General features: G+C 44.6%; 1 protein-coding gene across 1 annotated transcript in view; it reads right to left on the bottom strand.

Annotated features, from left to right (window-relative positions):
* The window catches only part of LOC122625932 (neuronal acetylcholine receptor subunit alpha-7), a 51,652-nt gene that overhangs the window by 14,274 nt on the left and 12,703 nt on the right, over positions 1–24,675 (bottom strand). Inside the window, exons 2-6 of the mRNA XM_043805994.1 lie at positions 16,854–17,994; positions 16,340–16,787; positions 10,047–10,186; positions 2,177–2,512; positions 1,872–1,947 (exon numbers count right to left, since the gene is read on the bottom strand). Of these exons, the coding sequence (XP_043661929.1) occupies positions 1,872–1,947; positions 2,177–2,512; positions 10,047–10,186; positions 16,340–16,787; positions 16,854–17,336 (1,483 nt within the window). The 5' untranslated portion in view covers positions 17,337–17,994. The remainder of the gene's footprint in view (positions 1–1,871; positions 1,948–2,176; positions 2,513–10,046; positions 10,187–16,339; positions 16,788–16,853; positions 17,995–24,675) is intronic.

Genomic DNA, 24,675 nt, shown 5'->3' with positions numbered 1-24,675 from the left:
AAACTTTCTGCGTCTGCAAAAGGCACTAATTCGCAGTGCATGTACGAGTATGTGCGGGATGCAGAAGTATTTGTCTTTTAATTTCTTAATTGGTTCTGCTGCACGGCTCCAGCAGACAGCTAAAGAGCTAAAGAGCTTGGCTCCATCCCTCTACTTATCTATTCAGCTGGCTCGAAGTTTTCCCCGACTGCGGAAAGCTGGAAAAATGAGGGTGTGGCTGGGTTTTCAGCTCTCATGGTTTTCAATAGTATGCTGCCATTTTTGCCCATTGACTGCAAATGTATTTTGACTTTCCTTCACTAACATCTCTCGGTTGTGTGCTCTAAATGATTTAGTCCTGTTGTTGAATACCTCCTCTAATAGAACTATGGAATGCATTTTGTTGTTTTGGAATTTGTGTTAAACTAAATCTATCTTTTAAGCTGTGTTTTTATAGTTGCAAATCCCTTTCTATATAGAAAACTTACTAGAAATAAATAAGGTATAAATAAAGGGTAATTGTTCTTTGGCTTCGTGTAATATTTGAACGTCTTAGACAGGCGTTTCAACTGATGTCAGTAGCACTTGGATTAAATAATAACAAACGGAATTTACGTTACAGATTTCTTATAAATATCGATCACTTTTATGCAAAATTATGTACAGTTTTTTCTTTAGGATCTCCTCCTATACATATGTATATGAATATATATAGTTGTTAGGCAAAATGCAAAAGGTGTCCAGCCATCTTCACAGCCGTCTCAGTAGTTTAAAAACAGTTTGTAAAAGGTATAAGCTAGCGATTCTATTCAGCATTCAGTTAGTTTCTTATCGTTACGCTATCCGCATGCCGTTATCAGCCATCAAGAGTAAGATGTAAATATTCCGGGAAAAATATTCTAAAGTAAATGCATACTGGGTCGGGCCTTACCTCTTTATTAGGTTTATATCTTATTGGGGCCTGCACTTGGAGTAGCATAGTTAGACCCTTATGAGCCCGAATTATGCTCCTCCAGGCAGGCTTCTTACACTGAGAGTAAACGAAATGTTTACGCGGCTATTTCGGACTTAAAGTTAAAGCGCCCAAAGAATTTTTGCGATAGTTTTGTTTGTCGGAGTTTGTTTTGAAAGTAGAGTGAGTGGGAGAACACTGGATAAGCGTGTGATTTGGGTGGAGTACGAAAGTTGAGTTAGTTGAGTACGAGTAATTGGGTGGGGTAACAACAGGGTTCATCGAGTGCCTTACTTAATTCCGTATTCATTGACCTCGAAATTGAATTATGATGAATTAACCATGTGAGGAAAAGTATCAAAAAGCAGTGATGTAAACCTTCTCATCTCTAAATGATTGAAAGCTGCTTTCAATCACGTATCGATGAGCAACACAGTCGTAGTTTCGAACGGAACGAGTTCGGAACTGTAGTTCGCAGCTTGAACCCTGCTCAAGAGTGAAAGAGAGTAAGTAAGAGGTGGATAGAGAGCGAGTACTGAAGTATACTGCTATTCTCGTGTACTGGTGTACTGGTGTGTGTGTATACCTCTGTGTGTTTTTGGGCACACGAAAGTGCGATATGCTATATGCTATAAATCAGGCGCAAGGCCAAAACTCCGCGAGGGAGCAGCAGCAGCCGCAGCAGCAGCGAGTCCTTAGCACTTGGCCAATGTCCTTTCGCTGGCTGGGAGTGTTGACTTCCACGTGCACTTCCACCTCCACACACACACACACACTGGAATCGGGAGCATTGCGGAGTAACATTGTATCTCAATGGTAATGTGATTCATTCTGCCTGAAGAACGGGGTGGAGACCGCCCGCTCAGAGTCTGAGTTTGGGTGTCGAAGTATGTAGAGAGAGAGGAAGGTGGTCGCTCCAGGACGACGTTGGCTTACTCACCCAGTAGTTCCCACTCGCCGTTGAGCACGTAACTGCTGATATCACCGCCAGTTTCATCTTGTAATTGTAAATCCAGCTTTTTATACGATATTCGGGGAGAGGGTAGAATAATGTAAATATCTCACTCGCATCAGATCAGATCAATGCAGAAAAACGAACCAAGGGCAAATCAAAAGGCATAAATACACTCGATTCGAGGTCGAATTCGAATTCGAATTGGTCAAGCATAACAACTACGAGTAGTTAGTTTTCAGTAAGTTAAGTACTTCCTGGTTGCCCTGCTTGCATGGGAGACTGAACCAAACCTGGAATCCGTCGTAGGTCCAACTGCCGAACTTCATCTCGCACCGCTGGTCGTCGAAGGGGAACCACGTGATGTCGATCTTGCACGTCGACTTGAAGATCCCCGGCGGCACGTACAGGCACGACCCGTTGTTCCGCACCACCACGTTCGTCTGGTAGGTGCCGTCGAATCCCTCATCCGCACTGTTGTACATGAGGACGTCCGGCTTCCAGATGCGGTGCGGCGGGATTCGCAGGTCCTTGACGCCGCCGTAGTCGGAGGTGTTCCAGCGGAGATTCATGTCGTTCCACTCCAGTTTCAACCACACATTAGTGACTAGCAATTGATTTTTCTCGTCCTGCGGGGAGAAAGAAAACGAAAAAAACGGACGGAATGCCCAACAGGAAGTTAATTACACACGTCGCACGGAATCATGTTTTATTAATTAACGCGCAAAAATCGCGGCTACGTATGATGTATTCATAGAGCACAAACTTTCACCCAGAACTCCACTGCCTGTTTTTCATAAAGTATATAGTATTTCCTGCCGCAACGGCTGCCAGCTGCGGTGGGATTTGGTCGGCGGCTCACTCACGTGCGGCAAGAATGGCAATTGAAACAGCGGATATACGAGATGCTTGCACAACCAGCTGCGAGCTGTGTTCCTTTCATTTCACTTAAGAGATTAAAACATAAATCCACGCTTGGTTAAATGTTGATTTAAGTCCGCCTTTTCCTTAATTAAATCATCGGACAATATGCCGTTTCTTACAAATTCCCTGATAAGCGATGTTATATATATTTATATATTTTAAAGGCAATCTAAAACTGTCGCTTAGTATTATACAAATATTATAAATTACGGAAGTGAATGTTAAGCATCATCACATTTTCAGGTCACCCGTGGCTTAAAGTTATAAATAATTGAGCACAAAAATCCGCAAAAATTGGTTGTATACTTTAAGCGTGCCTTAAACGAGATAGTTGCATTTTTCAATGCATCGCAGCCCAGTTTCCCCAGGGATGTGGCCCAATAACCGAATCCGCGCTTACAGAGAAACCAGACACCGAATCCGCCGCAGCGGCAGCTGCTCCTAAAAAATGCAACTGCTGCGCACAGGGCGTATGTGTAATTTACAATTAAATGCCTGAAATATTCATGGTACACTCGCTGGGCGCTGTTGCTCACAGGAAACAACAAAACGGGAAGAAAACAACTCGAATCTCGGGCGCCTAACTAACAGAGCGAGGGCCAAGGACCACAGGGATCGGGATAGACATTGGGTAGGTGGATCGGGTGGAGGACAAAGGATTCGGGATGAGCACGGACTCCGCGTGGCTCGAATGTTTTGTCCGAGCAATTTCCCTTACTCAGTGTGCAAGTGCAATCGTAAAATGGGCTCAAATATGCGACAGGAATGCGGTGCAGATGAAATGGAGCCGCCCGCCCCGGCGGAGATCCAAATGCCCAGCCCGCAAGCGGTTTCCAACCAGCATGCTGCCAATATGTTGTCCGACCAAATCGGATCGGATCGGATGACGGGGATGGTGGATGGTGGATGCTGTATGGTTGATGGTTGATGGCGAGGGGGTGTTGAGCTGGGATGAAAGCCAACAGACCAACAAAATCGAAGCTTTCGGCAAATATAACGTTGTAAAGGAGCGACGTGGCAGGACTTGGTAATATTGCGGCCATAACGCAGTCCAAAAGCAAACATGCAACGTGTCCCTGTGTGCTTGCATGTTTGTGTATCTGTGTGTGTGTGTGTGAGAGCCTGGCTAAATATAGCCATTACATTATTGCACTTGACTGCAGCAGAGTCCATTTCGGCCAGCCACCTATCCCTATCCCATTCCCCATTCACATGGGCAAACAACCTCACTCCCTCGCTCCTCCTCCTGCATACTTGTATTTTGCAGTGTACTTTGCGACTGCGACCGCAGCAGACAAACAAATGCCTGACGCTAAAAAGTATGCCATGGTTTTTGCGAGGACGAAAGTGTTTGGAAAGGGGGGGGCAGGGGGATTAGAGCTCTACTGCGACCTAATAAAATTCCGTTTTCCAAATTGAGTTTCTGATGACGCTTCATAATTTTCACGGCTTACACATTGAGTGCGATTTTGGTTTGACGCCACTAGGATAATTCACTTAGCTGGTCGCTGAAACGTAATGGAATATCCCCAGGTCCTTTTATTTGCAGGATTTCGTGGACCTGTCCTTCCTTAAACCCATTCATTCACTTAATTTTAGGAGGAACTGAACTACCTGCTTTTGACAGGACATTGCCATTCTGGATGTACATTCAAGCTGCAGTTGTGGGAGAAACTCCTATTTGCAACCCATCCAATTTAAATTTTGAATGCGCATGTTCATTTGGAGTAAAAGCGGTGCACACAATTATAAAACTAACAACCGCAAAACGTGAGAGCGCGAAAAATATAATTAAAAACGCAAACAAAACGGGAGCTGAAAGGGGAAAACTGCAAACATATATATCTTAAATAGAGTTTTGCTTGTCAGAACCGCGAAACAGACTTAAATCAGGTTTTGACTTGGCTTTAAGCACTAAAACTAACGACAATTTAAAAGGAAGCCAAAACTTAACAAAGTTGGTTTAGAAATGTAATAATAATAATAATAATCATCATAAGTAATAATGCACTGTGTATCTTTGGCTGGTGCTCTGAATGGCTTTTGATGCTTCCTTAAGGGAAAAGGACATGTTTTTGAGGCCTGTGTGCAGTTTTTTGTGTGGCTCCCAGTGCAGCAGCCTCAGAAGAAGGCCCATGTATAAATGAAGCTTATTCACATTCAAATAGTGTGCGTATGTATGAATGTGTATGGGCTTTGCATGTCTACTGAAGGAGGCGCGGAAAAATATATAAATAAATGGCGGCTACGGGCGGCAGTTGTTGAATTTTAAATGAGCAAAAAAGCAAACGGCAAAATTATTACAGCCCAGAGTTTTTATTTCCCCCCCACCCCCACTCCGCCATGCTTTTTGCGCAGCCTTCGGCTGGGGCAAAGACAAGTTTTGGTGTGCGGAAATTTGCATATGTGCGCCGCAAATACATATCCTCGCAAAGCACACATACACACGCAGGGGCGGCGGTTCATTGACATGGCGGGCCAACAACGTTCGGGGAATTTAAAAAACAGAAAGCCAACTCGAAGCCTGTAACTGAAACTGTAGCATAAAGCACACCACCATGCATGTGCACACATACACGTACACCAGCGGAGGCCTAGTTTCCCATTGTCCTGTATGCATAAAAAATGGCTGGCCCATCTCGACTTCATTACTCATTTTCCGCTGATATCCGTTGATATGCACCCCCATCCGTCGTCCCGCGTCTACTTAATCACTTCCTCCGCAGATCCTTGGCCTGCGTCTTGGCCCTTATCTAGGCACTCCTCACAGCCTTCTCCTTACTGCCTTCTCCCACTGATGCCAATTAATCTGCGCCTCGCTTTGTCTGCTCCTTTTTAATTAATGCGCCTGGGAGTTGTTTTATTTGTACTTTTACCGCCTTTCACCAGCCCTTAATTTCACCTCCTTGCCCTCCTTGCTCTGCCTGCTCTGTTGCCTTGCCCTGGAAGTCAACTTCTTTTTGTATCCTGCTTTGCCCTGGCCTGTTTTTCACTTTCTTTTTTCATTTGTCTCTGCCCAGCATAGTTCTCAATAATCCCCTCTCCATTTGTCAAGCTGGCTGATTGTGCCGAACGGCGAAAGCATGCTTATTGGCTTACTCGCAGCCTTGTTTCCAATTTGACTTACTTTCGAACGGATTAGATTTTTTGGCATCGGCATTCTGAGAAACTATTTCTTACTCCATTCGAATCTATAGGACTCTCAATAAAAGCCGAGTTCCTCAAGATGCAGGAGAAGTAACTCGTTTAATTTAATTTCACATCTTACGCTGTTGACCGCTGAAAGTTTCGTTTCTTCCATTGACGGCTTCATTTTCGTGGTTTATGGTTCTCAATATTTACTTTATTTACTTTACCCACCCACCATTCAATACACTTCGGCTGGCGATTCCTTTCACTCGGCGCATTTAATTAAAAAACACTTCAATATTCATTTGCTCCGCTGGGAAAATAATTGGAACTGATTTCAACAGCGCTCTTTTATTTTGTTTGGGGTGACAAGAGCGATCCTTGGGCCTTCCAAAATGCAATTAAATTGCAATGTTTGTATAATTCCGCGGAGTTCGCTGTTCTCCCCTGAGAAAACACACTCGAATGTTCGTAGTGAAAAGTGTTTATTTATTAAAAGGGAAACACAGTCATGTGCACTTTAAAGTGCCTTTTCATCAGAATATAATAATTGTACAGCTTTTTTTGCGGTGCTCTTCTAAACTCGAGCTACTGAGCCCACAAACCCTTAATTTATAACAATTAAAGTGAAAAGCACCGCTCAAGTACAGTTGCGTTAGCAGGGGTCAAAGTGCTGTCCCAATTCCTGCTAAACACTTTCCCAGCCACAAGCCATGGAGCAATCCTCTGGACAGGACAGCCATCCTGTTATCCTGCCATCCTGCTATCCTGCCATCCCTTACATCTATTTATGTGTGCCTGTGACGTTGTGCTCATTTGACAAAATCGTATCTGCACAGATGAACGGAAACGGGAACGGCTTGGCGAAGGACTCGCAGGACTCGCAGGACACACAGGCACATGGATCTCCGTCTCCGCCTCAGTCCTTTGCACAGGCAACCACATCAATCAAAGTGAAAGTGAGTGGAGTGCCCCATCCTCAGCCCCCAAAAGAGTCGAAAATGCATTGAAAGCATTTGCGAAAGTATGCCAAGCATGTCCATACCCATCTATGCACATGGCAAAAGTGTTTATGCTGTTTAGGTTTTTCAACCGATGTAAACCCCGCAGACCCAAGCAGCGAGCATTGATGGCCAGGAATAGAAAACCGCTGGCAAGTGTTGCACGAAGCTATTCTAATTTCGTTGCCACAGCGGAGCGCATAACAAAGGGAAAGAAACTCACGAGTGGGGGAAATGCAATTTCCAGCGTCAAAATTGCCAACAGGAAGTGAGCAGGCAAGACGCTGAGCTAAATGGCATTGTCCTTTTCCCGAGGACAGGTGACCTCCGGCAAAGGCAATTATGACCTGTGCTTTACATAACTCAAATGCGCATAGGAGCCAGCCAGTATTACACTGAAAGGACTGCCATTGCTTACACGCCGTGTGATTAGAGTCCTTCGGACGCAGGAGCTGTTGACATTGCCTGATAAGTGAAATTGATGAAAGGTTTGCCTTTGTTCCTTGCCACACCGAGTGCAGCACTTTCGATTGCAATCTGGCGTCGCTGTTGCTGCTGCAAAATCCCTGCCAGGTGCTTAATCTTTAAATGGCTCGGATGCCCAGTTGGATAGGGCAAAAAAAATATGCAAATGCCGGTGCAGCCACTGCATTTAACAGTTAAAATATTGCCACCGACGAAAGCTGGCGTATCCTCGGCGGACAACTAATGGCCCTGCCGACCTGCAACTGGCGGAAAAATCGTTTACTTGACACAAAAACTGCTCTACTTATGGCGAAAATGTATTTTTACAACTCCGCGCCATTCTTCATGGTACGATTGATTGAACAGATGGCACTTTTCATTCTTAAAGCACCCCCTGCAATTTAATATTATTCTTTGCGATTCCTTTTAGGATATATCATATATATTTAAATTAAGAATTACGTGAAGTCAGAGAACACGAACTTCCCGCGCTTTTTTCATTGCTGGCAGCGTAACGAGCTTGCCAATTGAAACGCAGAGTGGCAGGAGAGTAATATCCTTTATTATCGCAGCATATGCAACTAATTTCCTTACGATTACGATTCCCCGTGAAGCATTAGGCATTAACAACTTTTGATTGCCGTGACATCCAAGCGGGGCACTAACAGTGCGCAATAAAAGTTTGAGTACACCACTGGGCTCATAAACCCTAGTTTGGCATCCAAAGGTGGTAACGGCCGTCATTCCCCCTCATTTTACCCGAATGACCCGATTTTGGTTTTTATGCCCGGAGCACCGCGTCGGGCTCCCAGTTACCAGTTCCCAGTTCCCAGTAATTGCCGCATTTCTGCTGCTTTCGCTGGATTCCTGCTGCGTTTCGAGTGTGCGTGCTGCAGTTTTTACTGCCACCCAGAACCAGAAACAGAAACTGAAACAGCAACTGCTACAAACAACGACCGCCAGCGCATTGTGCCCATTCGTTCTGTTCTTTCGACTTCATTTGCACCAGCAGCAGCAACTCGCACTTCATTGCTTTGCCCACGCCCCACGCCCCACCATTCTCCATTCAGCAGGAACTTCAGAACTTCAGAAACACCCCTCGCCTGCCCGCGGGCTTATATGTTTTGGCACAAGGTGTGAAAAGCACATGTGCAAATTTTATTTATTCATTTTATTTGCATGCCAAGTGTGTACGGGTGTATTTTATTGTAAATGCACGGCACAAAATAAAGAAAGTTATTCAAAACTTTGGTACTCTGCAATTTGAGTTATCAAAAATAATAACCATTTTATGATAGGCTGCACATTGCCTAATACAAATACGATATCATTTTGAATTGCACTTTAATGTAGGTATTCTTTTCTGATTTGATTATGTTGTGGACTACCCCTGTTTTCTCTCGGTGTACTCTGCATCGCCTTTCACTGTTTGCCTTTGTGTGAGTGTATTTGTTTGTATGTGCGACTTTTAGCGCGTCACTGAATGCACAGTTTTCTAGCGTCTGGAATCGTTTTCGTTTTCGCTTTTACTTTTCCATTTCCATTTTTTTTCTGCCCCAGCCATATATGCCATATATGCCAGCAGCAACTTTTCTGCGTTGCTGTTTTTGCTTTTCATGCCTCATGTGTGAGTGCCTTTTGTTTGTGCGCTCCATTTTGCTGAATCCCAACTTTATGCGGCCCAGGATCTGGTCCTGGCTGGGTCCTGGCTTGGATCCTGGCTCCGTGGTACTGGCTCCTGGCACCGTGGGGATGGCCAAACAAACAAGCCGCACATACGGACAAATGCAATGCAAATCTAATATGAATTGAGGTTGTCTCACTAACAAAGGCAAACGCCTCGCGTCGCCTTTTCCGACAGTTTGCACCTTACTCGCTCACCAGTTCTTTCTCTAGATTCCTGCCTGACTTTTCACCCCCATACGCAATTGTAAGTTGGGGCAAAGTTTTCGCAACTGATGAATGCAGAGCGAGCAAGCGACCAAACGACAGACAGACAGACGTACCGCCCACCGCCCTTTCGAAAGGTGAAAATGAGTCAAACGGCGCACATGCCACATGACGTTGCATGTAATTTGCTCGACACTGCCAGTCAGCCAGGATATGTGTGTGTCCTGTCTGCAAATAGGCCACAGGGGCGTGGGAAGGAGTTGCGCGGGCAGCTGCCATTCAAGGAACAGCCAACAGGCAGCAGGACACACACACCCATACATGTGGGTGAACTGCTCTCTGGCAAATAATTAAAATTTCACTTTCTTGGCAATTCACTTTTTACCCAAGCACCAAATTGTGTCATCAGGGATTCTTTTTCCACCCGCCTACTTTAAGGCACCTATTCAAAAGGATGAGCTGAAAAAACTGGTGAAACCGAAAGTTCCTTGCTGACACAAGGCTGGCGGTAATTAAAACAGGAAGTTAAAGGAGTGCTTTTCATTTCGTGTTCTTAGTCACAGCGGTTCAGTGGTTCAGGCAAGCGAAATGCAGTGTGGTTCTTGAACTTTCAGCCCTTTGATAAAGTCAATTGCAAATAAATATCCTGTATCGTTTAACCATCTGAATAGATGTAACTATAAATTGTATATATCTAGGTTTTATTTGCTCAAATTCTTAACAATATGATATACTAAATGTATGTACTACTTACCACATCGATAATTTGCATTAAAGTTAAACCAAAGCTTAATTGTAACGGGTCCGATTCATTGAGAACGGGACGTTCTAGTGTATTATAAGGATCCAAAAGATCGTGTAACAGTCTCTTTTCATGATATCCTGCTAGGCAAACTGCAAGTAGACAAAGTTCGAATTAGTGCATACAAGTCGCTGGAGAAAGTTGGCCAAGAGTAAGTGCTGCTGCAACTGCTTGCACTTTCGCAGCAGCACCGCAAATCAACATCAATAATTCGGCAATGGGTTTGCTGGGGGGTTTCGAGTGAGACAACAACCAAGATTTATTGATATGCAAAAGTTTACGAGTTTTCCTGGCTTCTGCCAGTTGGATTCGCCTGCTTCTTGGACTTGGAGCCGTTTGGGATGCGGGTCCTGCAGGCGGCGTCGGATTGGAAAGGCAACAGAGAAAGGAGTTCGAAGGATGGCAGAAGCAAAGTTTTTGTGCTCCGCTCTGCCAACACACATATGTCCTTCGCAGTCGCAAACAGTGTGTTTGTGTGCGGGGACGAGACCATTGTTCTCTGGCAGGCGAATAACAAAAGGAAACTTTTATTGAGCAAAACTTTTTCACATACAAATTTTCTTGTTACGTTTTTTCCCCAGCGATAATAGATTGCCTCATCTACACACACACACACACACACACACACACAGTGGAACAAATGCAGGGACGAACATATTCGCATCGTTATCGTGGAATTATTTATGCATGAATGTGGGCAGCAGAAGAAACTACAAAGGAAGCCAGCTGATGTGGAAGGAGGGATCCTGGCTGCCCGCCTGCTCTTTGCCTCCCAATTTGATAATTTCTTAAGAGTTTTCCTCTAGTTTTTCCCACCACACGGCTTTTTCCCTTGTAGCATCTCTATAAGCAGACAGTAAGTAGCGATAAGTTGCGGATTTATCGAGTTGATTGCGAATGCAGTTCGTGTGGCAACGGCGAAAATAATCTGGGAAAATTGCCATTGATTAGGTTCTTGAAAAGTGCATTAATCCCAGATTGATGAGCGTTGCAGCGTTTGCCCTGAATGCGAAGTGTTCGGTAATTAAATTCTCGAATTATTCAATCTGCTGCTTTGTGTGCAATTCCTTTTTTTTCCTATTTCAACGATAGCTGAAATACTGTTGTACGCAAAAAACTTTTCACTTTCCACCGACCGAGCTTAGTGCGCTTAACCCAGAAGATTTGCATACGAAATGAACAGCGTTTAGAAATTATGCACGTGAATTTTTTAGTTTTAATTTGTCTTTAGTCCTGCTCCAGTGTTCCAGCTGGCTTTCTCCTGGCCCTGCCACTTTCTCGGCCGTTTTTGCATATTTCATTCGCTTTCACGCGCTCTCCCCTCTTTGTTCATTTAATATTAAAACAAAATGACGAGCCTGCAGGGCAAGAAGAGGGCCGAGAGCAACCCAATGAAGGAAGAACTGCAGCTAACGAGCACAGTACGGGCCAGGCCAACAATGAGTGGGTTGGCTGGTAGGTTGGAAAGCTGGTAGGTTGGAAAGTTGGATGGGACAGCAGCAGTTAGGCCTTTAAGGCAAAGCATTGACACCAGTCGAGTGGAGGAGTGGAGGAGTGGGCCTAGAACAAAGCAACTCAGGGCTCAGGACTCAGAACAGGGCACAAAAACAGCAGGACAACAACGAAAAAAGAGGCCAACGTCTGATGAAGTGTCAAAATGAATGTGATAATAAAGCAAATATGAGGGCCTGCCAGCGATCCTGAGTATCGGCCAGCCATTGTGGGCGGTCACAAAGGCGGTTTTGCCGACTCTTGCAACATTTGCGACTTTTGACTGCGACATCACGAGCCGAGACTTTTGTTTCTATTTGCTTTTGTTGCCAGGCCATCAGAAACATAGATACAACGAGCAGAAAGCAAAGTGTGTGCCTAAAATGTAGCTTGAAGTACAAATGGTAAGCTGGAAAACTAATTAAAGATTAACTATTTTAAAGAACCTAAAATACATTTTAAGCAACCTTTTTTCAATTAGAAATAACAAAATGGAAATAACTTGAGTAAATTGGAAGCTTAAGCACTCGGAAATTAACAACTCTGAGCGGAGTGCATAGAGTCATTAACTATCCATTTTTAAGTCGTTAACTTTTCGCAGTCATCTTTAAACTTGGCTTTCTTCGTCCCCCCAGATTTTCCCAACAGTCTGCGGCCATTTCGAAATGCCTTTTCAATGGCTGCACTTCCGTTTCGCTATTTTCCCTATTTTTTGGTTGATGCCACCGTTGTTGTTGTTGTTGTTGTTATTGTCCGTTGGCAGGCCGCATAAAATTGCAATTTTATTGCAGTGGAGCATGAAAAAGTAATTGCTATTTCACAAAGCCCCACCAAGTCGCTGGCCAGACGGGAAGCGCAGACAGGAAGAGGAGCGCTAGGAAGTGCGGCAACAGCTGCAAGAGTCGCGGGCTGCAAGGACCTCCAGAATGGGGCACACACTTGAGCGGGCCAATTTAATGTGCCAAATAAAAAGCGACCAAAATTGGTTAGAAAATGCAGCTGCCTGCGGAACACAGGCCGCAACAACAGCCATAATGACGACAGCGAATGGGCCGATGCTCCTCGGAATCGAAAGTAGGACCGAGAAATAGGAAGTCCGTCTGAAACGACGTGCCGGTGGGTTGATTTCCAACAATAACCTTTTCATACCCTGGTACAATGTTTGAAAGAAAGAAAGAACTAAGAAATATAGTAATTAAATAAGTAATTTATTTATTTTATTTAACAATCAAAACCCTGTTCTTGCAGCTCAGTTCGCGGCTTATCGTTATTGCAAAAATCCCTTTGGTTCATATATTTTCCCTGGCCTGGCTCCAGGACCTGAGCTGAGAGTAGAGAGATGTCAGGGATATTTTGACTCGCGCTATTCGCCGATATTAAAAATTGAAAGCAAAATGAAAACTGACGGGGCGCCAAACCACTTAAGCTTCCAAAACCGATACAGGACGGGCTGGTGGGGAAGATGGAGTCGAGGATGGGGACGAAAGTGATGAAGCTTGATGGCTGTCTGTTCAGAAGGGTGAACACTGTACGGGCGGTCCCAGGGCAGGGCACCTGCTAATGGCTGCGGGGAGGACGTGGACAAGGATTTGCGCAGGACGATGAAGGGCTTTGGGAAACAAGAAAGAGCTCAGAAGCGAGCATTTTAATAGCGCCAAGGTGACGCTTAAATATTCAAAGCTTAATTTATGCAATAAAAATTCCAGCACTAACACCCGCCCCTTCGGCAGCACCCTCCATTCATCCCTCCCCACACACACCCACACACACAGCCACACACACAGTTGCCCTTAATTGGATGGAGCTTGGGAGCTGGGAAAGCATTTAATTGCTTATGACTTTCTTGTTTTCCTTTTTCCTGTTTCTTTTTTTTTGGGGGGGCACGGATGAGGCAGAAAAAGTATCCTGAGACAAGAGTAGTCTTAAAAATGGAAACAAATCGATAGATTGCTTTGGAAGGGAAGCAGGGAACAGGAGAAATGTAGGAGAGAAAATATCATTTAGGTTTTAATATTGTTTAGGTTTGGGGTAACTATTATGCTTTTCTTTCTAAAATGTGACATCTCGAAAGAATTCTATGTATTCGGTAGAAACAGTAACTGGTATTTCCAGAACTCCCCTGACAGGGCCATCAATCAAGCCGCCTTGTGTCCACTATTGAAAATTATGAATGCCATCACATTTAATGATTGATTTTAGACCTGCCAGCCCCATCCCCACACCCTCGATCCTGCTCACGTTTGATCCTTTGTGGTGCTGGATGGAGATGGGCCGGGGATTATCTGAGCCTGGCTGATGGGCTCATCATCTGTCTCAGCCGCATGTGTGCGATGCTCTGGGATGCCTGGATGGGCTCTATAATGCAAATGGCAGGCATGACAGTGTGTTTTTCTTTCTCGCACAACCCTTTAGCTAATGATGGAATGGAACTTGTGACATTTACCGTATAGATTGATAGAGCTGAGAGGTGGTAGTTGACATCTAGCGAATACTCCTGAATAATGCATGCCTTTGTTGGTAGAAAGGAATAGTATATTCGACGACAGAACTCCTAACCACTGTTCCTTCAAGTGCGAACTTAAATTCAAGGGGAGCAGTGTAAGCTCTCCATGCTGCTGCCATAAATACAAATTAATGCCATCATCGCATGTTAGCGGCAAAAGACAAGGAATTAAACAATAGGGGGCTGTCAGATGCGAGGAGACCTGAAGTTCTGGAGTCCTGAAGCATGCCAAAAGCCTTTCGGTAGCAATAAATGTCATACTTACAGGACATGACCAGGCGCACGTAGGAAGGGCACTTGGCTGGCCGACGGGGCGTATGAACGATGTCATAGGGCAAGCGCATACTCGACACACTTATGAATACAGTAACAAGTAAAGCCGCACACACTTACAGCTGGCGTAAGCAACGTTGACGTTGTGCAAAGTTTAAATCTGATTAGCGATGGCAGCCAGAAGAAAGGAAAGGCGGCGAGGAGAAGGCTGTGGGAGGGGGCTGTACAATATGCCCGGGCGGAAACGGAAGTGCTGCCATAAAATCATAAACATGCACACGCATGTGGGCAAACGGCAATTGTTGTGGAAACTGCTGCTGTTCCTGCTGCTGCTGTTGGTGTTGCATGAAACATGAAACATGAACTCAAAGCCAAAGCCAAAGCGACAGGACAGACACAAAAAACGAAAACGGAAGCGGAGTAACGACTTCGACTGCAGACACAGAGTTGCCCCAGTGCACACATATGGCTTAAATTTATGAATACAGTGGTGCGCTGAAACTTAACTCCCTTTTTTACTTCACTTTAATACAGTGCAATAAATGGCAAATTCATTTAAGAAATAAAACCAGTTACACAGTCATAATAAATCTCAAATCAAAGGAAATAGTTGCTGTTTCCAAAGTCAGATAAGCAGTAGAGTAAAAAATGAATTAGCAGCACATAATATAATTTTTAAATAGAATTGCACAACCCTTGCATGGTTGAAACACAGGAATCTAGTCTACATTGCCTTTTTACCACCTGCACCACCGTTCAACGTGTGTACTTAGTTGAGCTTTCATGGCCTGGCACGCCAACCACGACACGCGAGTGCGACTTACTACGCGGCAGCCTGAAACATTGGCAACACTTTCCATCTGGTGTTTTTGCTGCCCCAGCCCAAATGGGCGGCCATTAATAAGCCCAATATGGGTAAGTGGCAGTGGAGCCATCTCCTTGCCACCATCTTCAGGTGGGGATTCGTTTTTTGCATTTTATGCCGCTAATGGAATGGCAGGCGTTTGAGCTGCTAACCAAACTTAGTCCTTGTCTTGTTGGAATATTGTTGTCGTAGCAAAGAATTTGTAAGCTTCTAGTGCAGCGCAGTAAGGACGGAAAAAATGCCATTACACAAGATTTTCAAAGCCCCTTTGCCGCAACCGCTTGAAATGGGAAATTTCAGTGCAGCAAGCGTTTCAACAAGCATTTGTTGAAAGTATTTATGGCATTGCAACTTTTCGGCACAGCATCAGCCACACATTGTTCGACATAACTTTGCTTAGTTTCTGGCGAATAGTTTTTGTGCCGGAAAATGTGGGTCAACTGGAGCAGGGAATTTTATATAATTAACCAATAGATTCCACACTGTGCGGCAGTTCCTTACGATGATGCATGCTCGAAAATCGCCGCAAGCGTTTAAGTTTCAAAGAAGTGCCAATTAAAAGCTGAAAACTGAAAGCTTCTCAATTACAGACACAAAATGGTTTATCCTTCAATAGGGCTCGTTCAGGTGCATCCGAGTCAAGAGCGTTTATGCAACATGCCCTTTGAAGGACCTCAACTGCGGCCTGCCACGCGTTAGCCACGAACAAGGACTAAGGACTTCTCAAGTGGGGGCGACGGAAGAAAAGAAAAGAAAGAAAATAACCTTAGGCGCAGACGCCTTCAAGTGGCATAGACCGGTCTGAGATGGCTGTTGTTGCCTCACTTGAGGCTGTCGTAAATGTCACAACTGGCAAACAACAATGACATCAACAAGGGGCAACACAACACAACACAACGACAACTCCGGCCCACAAAATATCCCACCCGTGAGTGGTTTTATGTGTCAAAGTGACAATATGTTGCCGGCGTGCATTATGTTGCTGTTGCTGTTGCTGCCACTGCCACAATGGGGCAAGCCATGCGCCGTGTGCGGCAACTGTTGCTTGCTGTCGATGTTGATGTTGTTGCTGATGTTGCATGCAGCACTCGAGATAATTTAAATGGCACTCACCTTTAGCAGATAAATTCAAATATATCAGTAAAAATATCCATGAGTGTTTATTAAGTCCGTTTATAATTTGCGTGCTGCTGCTGTTGCCGCTGTTGCTGCTGTTGCCACTGCTGCTGTTGCTGCTGCCGCTCCTCAGTTGCGCCGCAAAGCTGCCTAAATAGGAAACGAAGGCGCTGGTGGCTACCGCAATGCCTCTGAGCAGGAGCACCGATCGCTGTTGCACGTGGAGGTGCCACTGTTGCAGCGACACCAGCAGCACCTGCAGCACATGCAGCACCCAGGCGGCCGGGGAGAGGTCATGACTCGATATCGGAATGCTGAACTCGTTCTCGCTGGCGCGACATTGCATGTAGGTGGCTGTCGGACAGCTAGTGGTTGCTGCTTGTGAGCTGTAGGTGTCCGTGGATCTGCGCGTTTTGAAGAGAGGCATGCTAAGTGGCTGTTGTTTCTGCAATAGAAAGGAGAAGATCTACAATATACATATATATTTCAATATGATGTTTTTAATGCGTACCTTGATATCTGCTTCGGTTGGGGTTGCTGGTTTTCTTTTTCGTCGGCGACGCAATCGTTGTCGCTTGCGTGCACACAGTCTTATGTTTGTTGGTTGTTGGGTTGTTGCTTCCTCGCCGGCAGCACTTGCTGCGGCTGTCTTTGGCGACAACATGTTGCTGCTGCTGTCTAGCTGCTGCTGCTGTTGCTGCTGGTCATTGCTGCTCCCGTGGGTGGCTACATCCTCGTCCTTCGGCGCTGGCTCCTGTGGCTGGCTATTGTGCTGCTCGCTCGCAATGTTGCTGTGGTGTTTTGTACTTAAGCTCCTTGGTTGCAGTGTTGTGAGTTGCTGGTTGTGCCGCTGGTGGCTGCTGTTGCTGCTGTTGCACGGGCTGCTGGTGGTTTGTGTGCTGCTGCTGATGTTGCTGCCGCAGTGCGCTAATCTTACTGCCAGCCACAGCTCATCATCGTCAACTTCAGTCAGTTTCAGTTGTGCATTTTTCATAGTCTCTTTCGGTGTTGGTTGTTGCCAGCGGATATGTTGTCTGCTCTCTACTAGATTACAATAATATAATTTTCGGTTTAGTCGGCCTTATCCAGCTGCTGCAGCTTTCATTGTTCTGCAAGGGGGTTGAGTTCCCTTTTCTTTTTTGCTGTGTGCCTTAGTGCCTACTAATCTTATGAAATTTTCACCGCCTTTTCACGATTTCCTTTTATATCAATATGGCAAGTATATGCTTTATTGTGTGCAACGTTTTCATGTCTTTCTTTTGTCTTCTTATTTTCTTTACAACCCATAGAGCGTTTTTCTATTAGTTTTATGCGTTTTCTTACAATAAGAGTTTAGACCACAACTTCTTTTTTCTCGTTTTTCTCGTTTTCGGGCTTCCTTCATTCTGCGTCCATTTTAACTAATTTTTTTATTTTGCTGTTGATGTTCCTCCTGTTCGCCCTTTCTCCCTCATTTGTTCGTGAGCTCCAATTTTGTATAGTAGTTGCTATATTATTCTAGATTTCGTATTGTTTTGCTATAAATGTTGAGCTACTCAATTGTTAGTTCTCATAATGCAATCCTTTGCAGTTGTATATGGCAGTGCTTTGTAGCATTTGGTTTCTATTGATTTACTTGACTTCTTCCTTATTTGTGAATGCAAAAGTGGCGGCTGTAAGGAAAAGAAAAGATTTCTCAGTTAATTGTATTACATAATCAAAAAATTGTTTATACGACATGAAGTTCATATTCAAATGACAAGCGCAGCACTTTAGTTTCCTTGAATCCAACTTAACATTTAACACACATTTGATTACGATAATCCAAAGGCAATCGCTATTACCGAAACAACCTCAATCTGCATTATGGTTGCCGTTTCAAGTACTCGCATTAAGAATTTGCCCTGTGGCATCTGCCATTCCAATTTGGCTAAATAAAGCCTCTCGGATTCCGAACCAATGACCCATTCAGTAACCTCAGGCAATAACCTACGACGTTGCAGTTGACCACAAAGGAAAAGGAAACTACATACGACATGCTCAAATTTCAATAGCAGGCTGAGAGCTCTCTAAGCAATTGCCCAAATTTTAGTTTCAATTACTCAAACTAATTAGTTTTGCTAAAACAATAAACCCCAAGCATTTTGCATGCTAATCACTCCTAAGAATTTGCGCATCTGTCAGCTGGGATGTCAGAATGTGGCAAGAAGATCCAGGCTTGCCAAAAGGCCTACTTGATGCCAAGTTCGAGCTCTAAGTTGCAGTTGCACACTACCGCACTCCCGCAGGACTTCCAATTCCTGCCCAACTCGCATTGGCAGCCTCAATAAATAATGCGTATGCAAAACGATAAGCACACAAGGGTCCCAGTGTCCTGGGCAATGGCCGAGTAGGAATAGGAGCAACTGCAGGATGCGAAATGCAAATGCGACAACGGAAGGGCTTCGGGCAGGAATCGAGAACAGAACATAACCAATCCTGACGTTGATGGACGTGTGCGGGACATTTATGGCATGTCCTGTTAAGCAGGACTCCTGCAGATCAGAGCGGATTTGCTGGGAACGGACCATGGAGCTTATGCATATTTATGCCACAAGTTGTAACATTCGCCCAATAGTTTGCATCCGAAAGTTTTTGAATGCGAAAAGACAATCAAACTTGGACCTCGCAATTACTTTGTACAGATCTCTGGCATAATCCGAGGAATCCGGTTGGAATCTGAATGTCAATTCGTTTTTTAATTTTTTTGAAATGCCCACCGGTTTTTGGCAGCATCTTCGAAAACAAAAACTGAAAAAGAAATGTGCCCGACTGTCGGGGAGGAAAACAATAAATGCATAAAATGGAAATGTCAACAAACAGTCTCTCTGCTGTCAAAGTTCAGTTTTGCAACTGTCAGTGGAATTTGAATTGAAAGAAATGGAAATAGCTTCCGTTTGGAACGAAGGGAGTTTTCTGCCCTGACATGTAGTGAGAAACATTGTTTTGCATCTAAAACGCTGTCAGCGACACACCAACATCACAGCACTTTTTCATTCTAGATATTCACTCTGAATATTCGTTACAAAAATATTTCATCCTGAAAGGAGTGTCAAGTAGTAATGCTACGAGGTCTGAACAGTGTGATTGTTATATATGTTCCTACCCTTCAGACTTTGTTAAAAATAGAATGTTTAAATCTATATTAACCTACTGACATCGTCGTACCACAAAGGAAACGTTTTACATCAAAAGATATTATTATTTTCATCCAATTTTGAAAGTGTGTTATACTTCACGTGACGTATTTTGCACGTTCAGATTTCGGCCCACCTGCACGATTTATTTAATAAAATCCCAATAGGCCAGGGCGAACTGTTTCCGCGGGCTAAGAAATCTTTTCGCGAAAATATCCCGCAGTGGGCACCCCAAACAGCGTTTAAACTGCAATTGAACCTGTCCGGATGGGAAGCGTCCAAATGGCGAGCACAAAACGAGGCAGCTGCTTGCGGCAGAGCCGAGCTGCAACTTGCAACAGTTGGCGGCGCGATGTGGTGGCATTTTATGGGTCACTTGGCTTGGGGCGTCACAATAACAACGGCGATGGCTATGGCGATGCCACTCAAATATTTAGCTGTGCGATGGCAGGTGCAGGAGTGGCCCCGAAAAGCAGGCAGCACTTTATTTCTTGGCCGCGTGCCCAGCGGCGAATATTGCGCATACGTACCGTGGACCAACGGCGGAAAGGTATCGCTTTTATTGCAATCGCTGTGAAATATTCGAAGCCTCTGCGGTCGTCTAATCAGCTGAAGTGGCAGACCGCAGAATTTGCTGCTCTTTTCTCGCATTTGCCCACTTCACTCAGCCAGCCAGCCGTATTGATGTATGAAATTTTGGGAAATTTATGCGATGGTCGTCGCATAAAATGAACGACCAGCTCACCAGACACGAATCCTGGCCAGTGGGCAATGGGTTGTGGAGGTCCGGAATGGGCATGGCGATGTGGATGTAAATGTGGATGGGGAAGAGTGGCAACTGTTGGCGTCGCATTGCAGATGAAACCATTTTTTCGGACTCCAGAGACTTTTCCGTTTGGCGCGTGAGCAAATTAATTTTCAGCGCACAGAGCAAAAAATGGTTTTTGCATGATGAACGGAAGGGAGGGGGGCTAGAGATGGAAATGGGCAAACTGCATGGTGTAAATGATAGCCAACCCTTGGTGTGGTCGCTACTTGCCACTCGCCACTCGCCGCTTTTCCCTCACACAGCTGGCTCGATGAATTATGAATTCGGTTGGCAAAAAGTGGAAATTGTTTTTCTTTTTCATTTTTCCCAGGCCGACTCTTTCTCTGGACCGGTTTTTATTTTGCGGCTTGCAAAAAGAATTATGTGCTGAATGTTCTTAGCCATGTTACGACCAGACTTTCCTTGGCGGCTTCATTTTCTTTTTGCTGTTCCGGAGTTGGCGAGAGCTGGCGACAGTTTTGCAATGCAGGAAAATTAATATTTGTACAAGTGGACTTTCAGTTATATTTTTCTGTTTTTCCCATTTTGGCTGCCAGCTAGCCGCGAAAAGTTGATGAAAAACTGCGGGTATTTTAGAGGGAGAAAGCTGTTTCTTTGGAATGTGACAAGAATTAAGCGTCCATTTAAAAATGTTTCTGTCTTTGTTCGAACTCGCGTACGAAAGGTTTTTGTCTCAGAGCTTAATGAACTTTAATATTGAATGGAGATGATATAATGGATTATGACTTAAATGTCACATATATCCCAATAATTTGCGTAGCTGGTTAGAAAAATTGCATAATATTTATTTATAATATTTGACATTAGATGTTCTAAAAATAAGTACATGATTTGCTGTCTTCCAACACTTATGTATGTATAACATGACTAAAATTAAAAGCGAAAATCAACCGAGTTTTTGAGCCCATAATGCAGAAACAATTTACACTCGTCCATGGAAAGCCCACACATATCCTTTTCCTTTGGTGCGCAGAACTGTGTGTGTGTGTGTGTATTTATTATTTATGCGACTGCTACGGATGATTTATGTTCGGTTATATTTGTCGACAGGCGACACATTGAAAGAGGCAGAGAGACAACACCACTTTACATGTGTTTGGTTAAAAGTGTTTGCCGTGTTTAATGCAAATATGCAAACAACAATGGCAGCCAAAGCAGGGAAGCATGGAAACGGCCAGAACAGGGTATGATCAGCCGAAGGCAAGACCGAACATGGCCAACAAACAACATACAACCAACAACCAACAAGCAAACGTGGCCCAGACAATCAGCAGCCCAGCGACAACGGCAGCCAGAAATATTCACGAGCTTGTCGGGGGATATGCTCGTATATGTATCTGAATGGCATGCAAAAGAGTTCGAACCCGGAGCACCCAGTCCTCGGCCACGCCCATTCTGGGGCCTGTCCGCCCCGAATGTAAAATATTTCCCTCGCCTGCCGCTCAAAAAATAATTTATTTGCACTTACACGGCGGCCAGAGCTGCTGGCCATGCTATCATCGTCATTATCATCTTGGGTAGTGACGCAGGCAAAGGCACCAACATTGTCATGGACCGAAGTCAAAGTTCAATAGACTTAAGGCCCGAATGGAACTAGAGGCGAAAGCTGCCAATGAGGTTGAAAATGCAATTCATCACTCCAAGTTTTCCTGCTCTGAAAGGAAATTGAATTGGAATGGCAGAATGGTAGAATGGCAGACGTGAACGGGTGGAAAAGCAGCCAAAACGCAGATATCCCGGGTAGACAGTAGACCAAGTGAAAATAGATACGACCAGAAATGGGAACCTTAAGATAGCAGTGACATGTTCGCAGTGATATTTCAGCACTGTTTCTCAGCGTTACTCAACTATTAGTACCCCAAAATGATAAGCCCAAGAAGGCCTATTCTCAAAACCTTATGCTTCCAACTCATTGAGCAGAACTTTTCGAACAAACCCGGAGAAAGGCGTAAAGTATGCAATTTCAGCGTCTGCTTATAACCGAAAAATATGGCCAACTTAATGGGCCAGACCATATGAAGCATACGCCATATGAAGACCCGCCCCGAAAGACAACATCCCCGTTTTCCTTGACACATTGCAAATGGGATGGGAATCCAAACCCTTTCAACGCACCAACGCATCTCTGGCGAAACTAAAAATCATAAAACGCAAACTCTGCTGACCAACACAAACAGACAGACGCACAGACAAGGGGAAACATGAAAAGGCGAACAAAGTATCATAAAGCAAGCGATTTTTTAACAATAAAATAAAAGAAAAGCACACAAAAGGTATGACCCCCTCCATCTAGCCCCCCTTATCAACCCTCAGCCTTGGAATACTGCTTCAGCAACAGCACAGCTTGGCATTTAACACGGCCCATAAGACCAAATATAGAATGTCCAGGACCAAAAATAAATTACATGCCCATTATGGCCAAGAATCCGATTTTCGTAGATACACACCAAGGCCCCACAGGCCCCACTGGCAAACCGAGTGGAGAGCGCTTTTTTCTACCCCTTTCGGAATGGCCACCACTTGGCCAGAGCGTGATTTACCAAATTAGTGTTGCTGCAGGTCCGAATGGCGCTGGCCGTAACCGAAATCACATAAAATATGGCTAATACAATCCCTAATAGTCATTCGAAGTCATTCGAAGGCCCGAACACAACAGCAAAGGGGTTTCACACTTGTTCCACTCTCTCAGCGGCATTATGTGTGCTTAATGCGAAATATTTGGACTAAAAAAGCTCATTTGAGGATTTGGGGTAATCCTATATTTCCTCCAAATCAATAATAAACAACATGAGTAGAGTATATGGAGCATACACGAAATTCCGAAATAAACATGAAAACAAATAATTGAACGTATAGAATACGTTTTAGTGTAAATACATATAATGTAGCCTATTAAGTCATTAGCGCCATTAAAATCTAATGAAATTATCGCAAACTTCATTTCGTGTTCATTTCAGGCGATAATTTAATTATGGATCAATTATACAAATAAGCAAACGAGTTATAAACAAACAGTGAATCGCATAATAGCATAATAGCTTAATTGGGTATTAATGGGTATTGATACGTGCATCAGTGCTTTTAAAGAAAAACTCCCCCCTTTGAAAGCCCTAAACTCCCACTGATAAATATACCCGTATTTAACAGTATTCCAGTTGCGGAACCATATAAATTCGATTCAGCTGCAACAATAAATAAGAATCATTTTGGGGGCGATTAACTTGGCGAACAAAGGGGGCCAAAAGCATTCCCCCTATGTATATGTGTGTGTGTCTGTATATATTGTTGCTGGATTAACCCTATAGGATTAACCCTAAATGTGCTGTGGCAATTATTGCCAACCGGATGACGCCGACGTCGACGTCGACTGCAGCTGGCATGCCAACTTAATTTTTAGCGCAGACGGCAACAACTTGACCCATATTTCCAATGAGCTGACACCCGCTCACCAACACAATCTCAGTGGCACTTAAAGCTCACACACACCCCTGTCCAAACGGAAGCCCCACCCCCCCCCCCCCAACACCCACATCCCCCACCCCACCCCCTCATATCCTATCCCACTGCACATTAACGTACTGAAAACTGAAATTCTTGTCGTCGAAGCGGCAAATGAGCTGGAAGCTGGTGATGCTGGGTGATGGAGGATGGTGTTTCGGGGGTCCTGCTAAGCAAATATATATACACGTAAATCTATATAAACTTGTTGGTGTGCGGGTGTGTGTGTGGGTGTGTGTGTTGGTGGACACACAGAGGAGGTTTGTTGGTAACGAAAAACGAACGCAAAAGCGAAAACCGAAAACCATTGAAATGCCCATGACGATGATGACGGGGGCGGGGGGCTGCGAGGAGGCTGCTTTTGCGACGGCGCAAAAATAAATTAAGTAAAAATTAATGTCACAACACAACAGAGCAAGAAGAGCAGCAGCCTTGGCTTTTCGAAATGAATTTTATTAGGCAGATGCGCTGGCTGGAACTTCCTTGCCCATTTCCCATTTCCCACTTCCCACTTGCCACTTGCCATTTCCCTTCGGCACTCCCTATTTTCCTACTGGTGCTACTAGTCCTACTTGGCCACGCATAAACAAACACTTAAAGAGCGCATACAGGGTGCTTCGGTTTCAAAATCAAATTACGCCTTGCTGTTCCTTCCACTACCCAACACCCTACCACCTGCCACCCCCCACCGCCCGAAAAAGAAAAACCCCCAGCCACTACTTTCTCCCCGAAGAGAGCATCTCTCTCTTCTGCTCGGCACTCTCTCTCTCTCTTTTTCTATCTTTCTCTGTGTGTGTGTGTGTGTGTGGAGAAAGTGCGTGCCAAGCGTGGGTGGGTGAAAGCTCGCTTTT

This window comes from Drosophila teissieri, chromosome 2L (genome assembly GCF_016746235.2).
Source record: "Drosophila teissieri strain GT53w chromosome 2L, Prin_Dtei_1.1, whole genome shotgun sequence".
NCBI classification, from domain to species: Eukaryota; Metazoa; Arthropoda; class Insecta; order Diptera; family Drosophilidae; genus Drosophila; species Drosophila teissieri.
The sequence above is the reverse complement of the archived record's forward strand: the minus strand, read 5'-3'. Positions and strand labels throughout refer to the sequence as shown.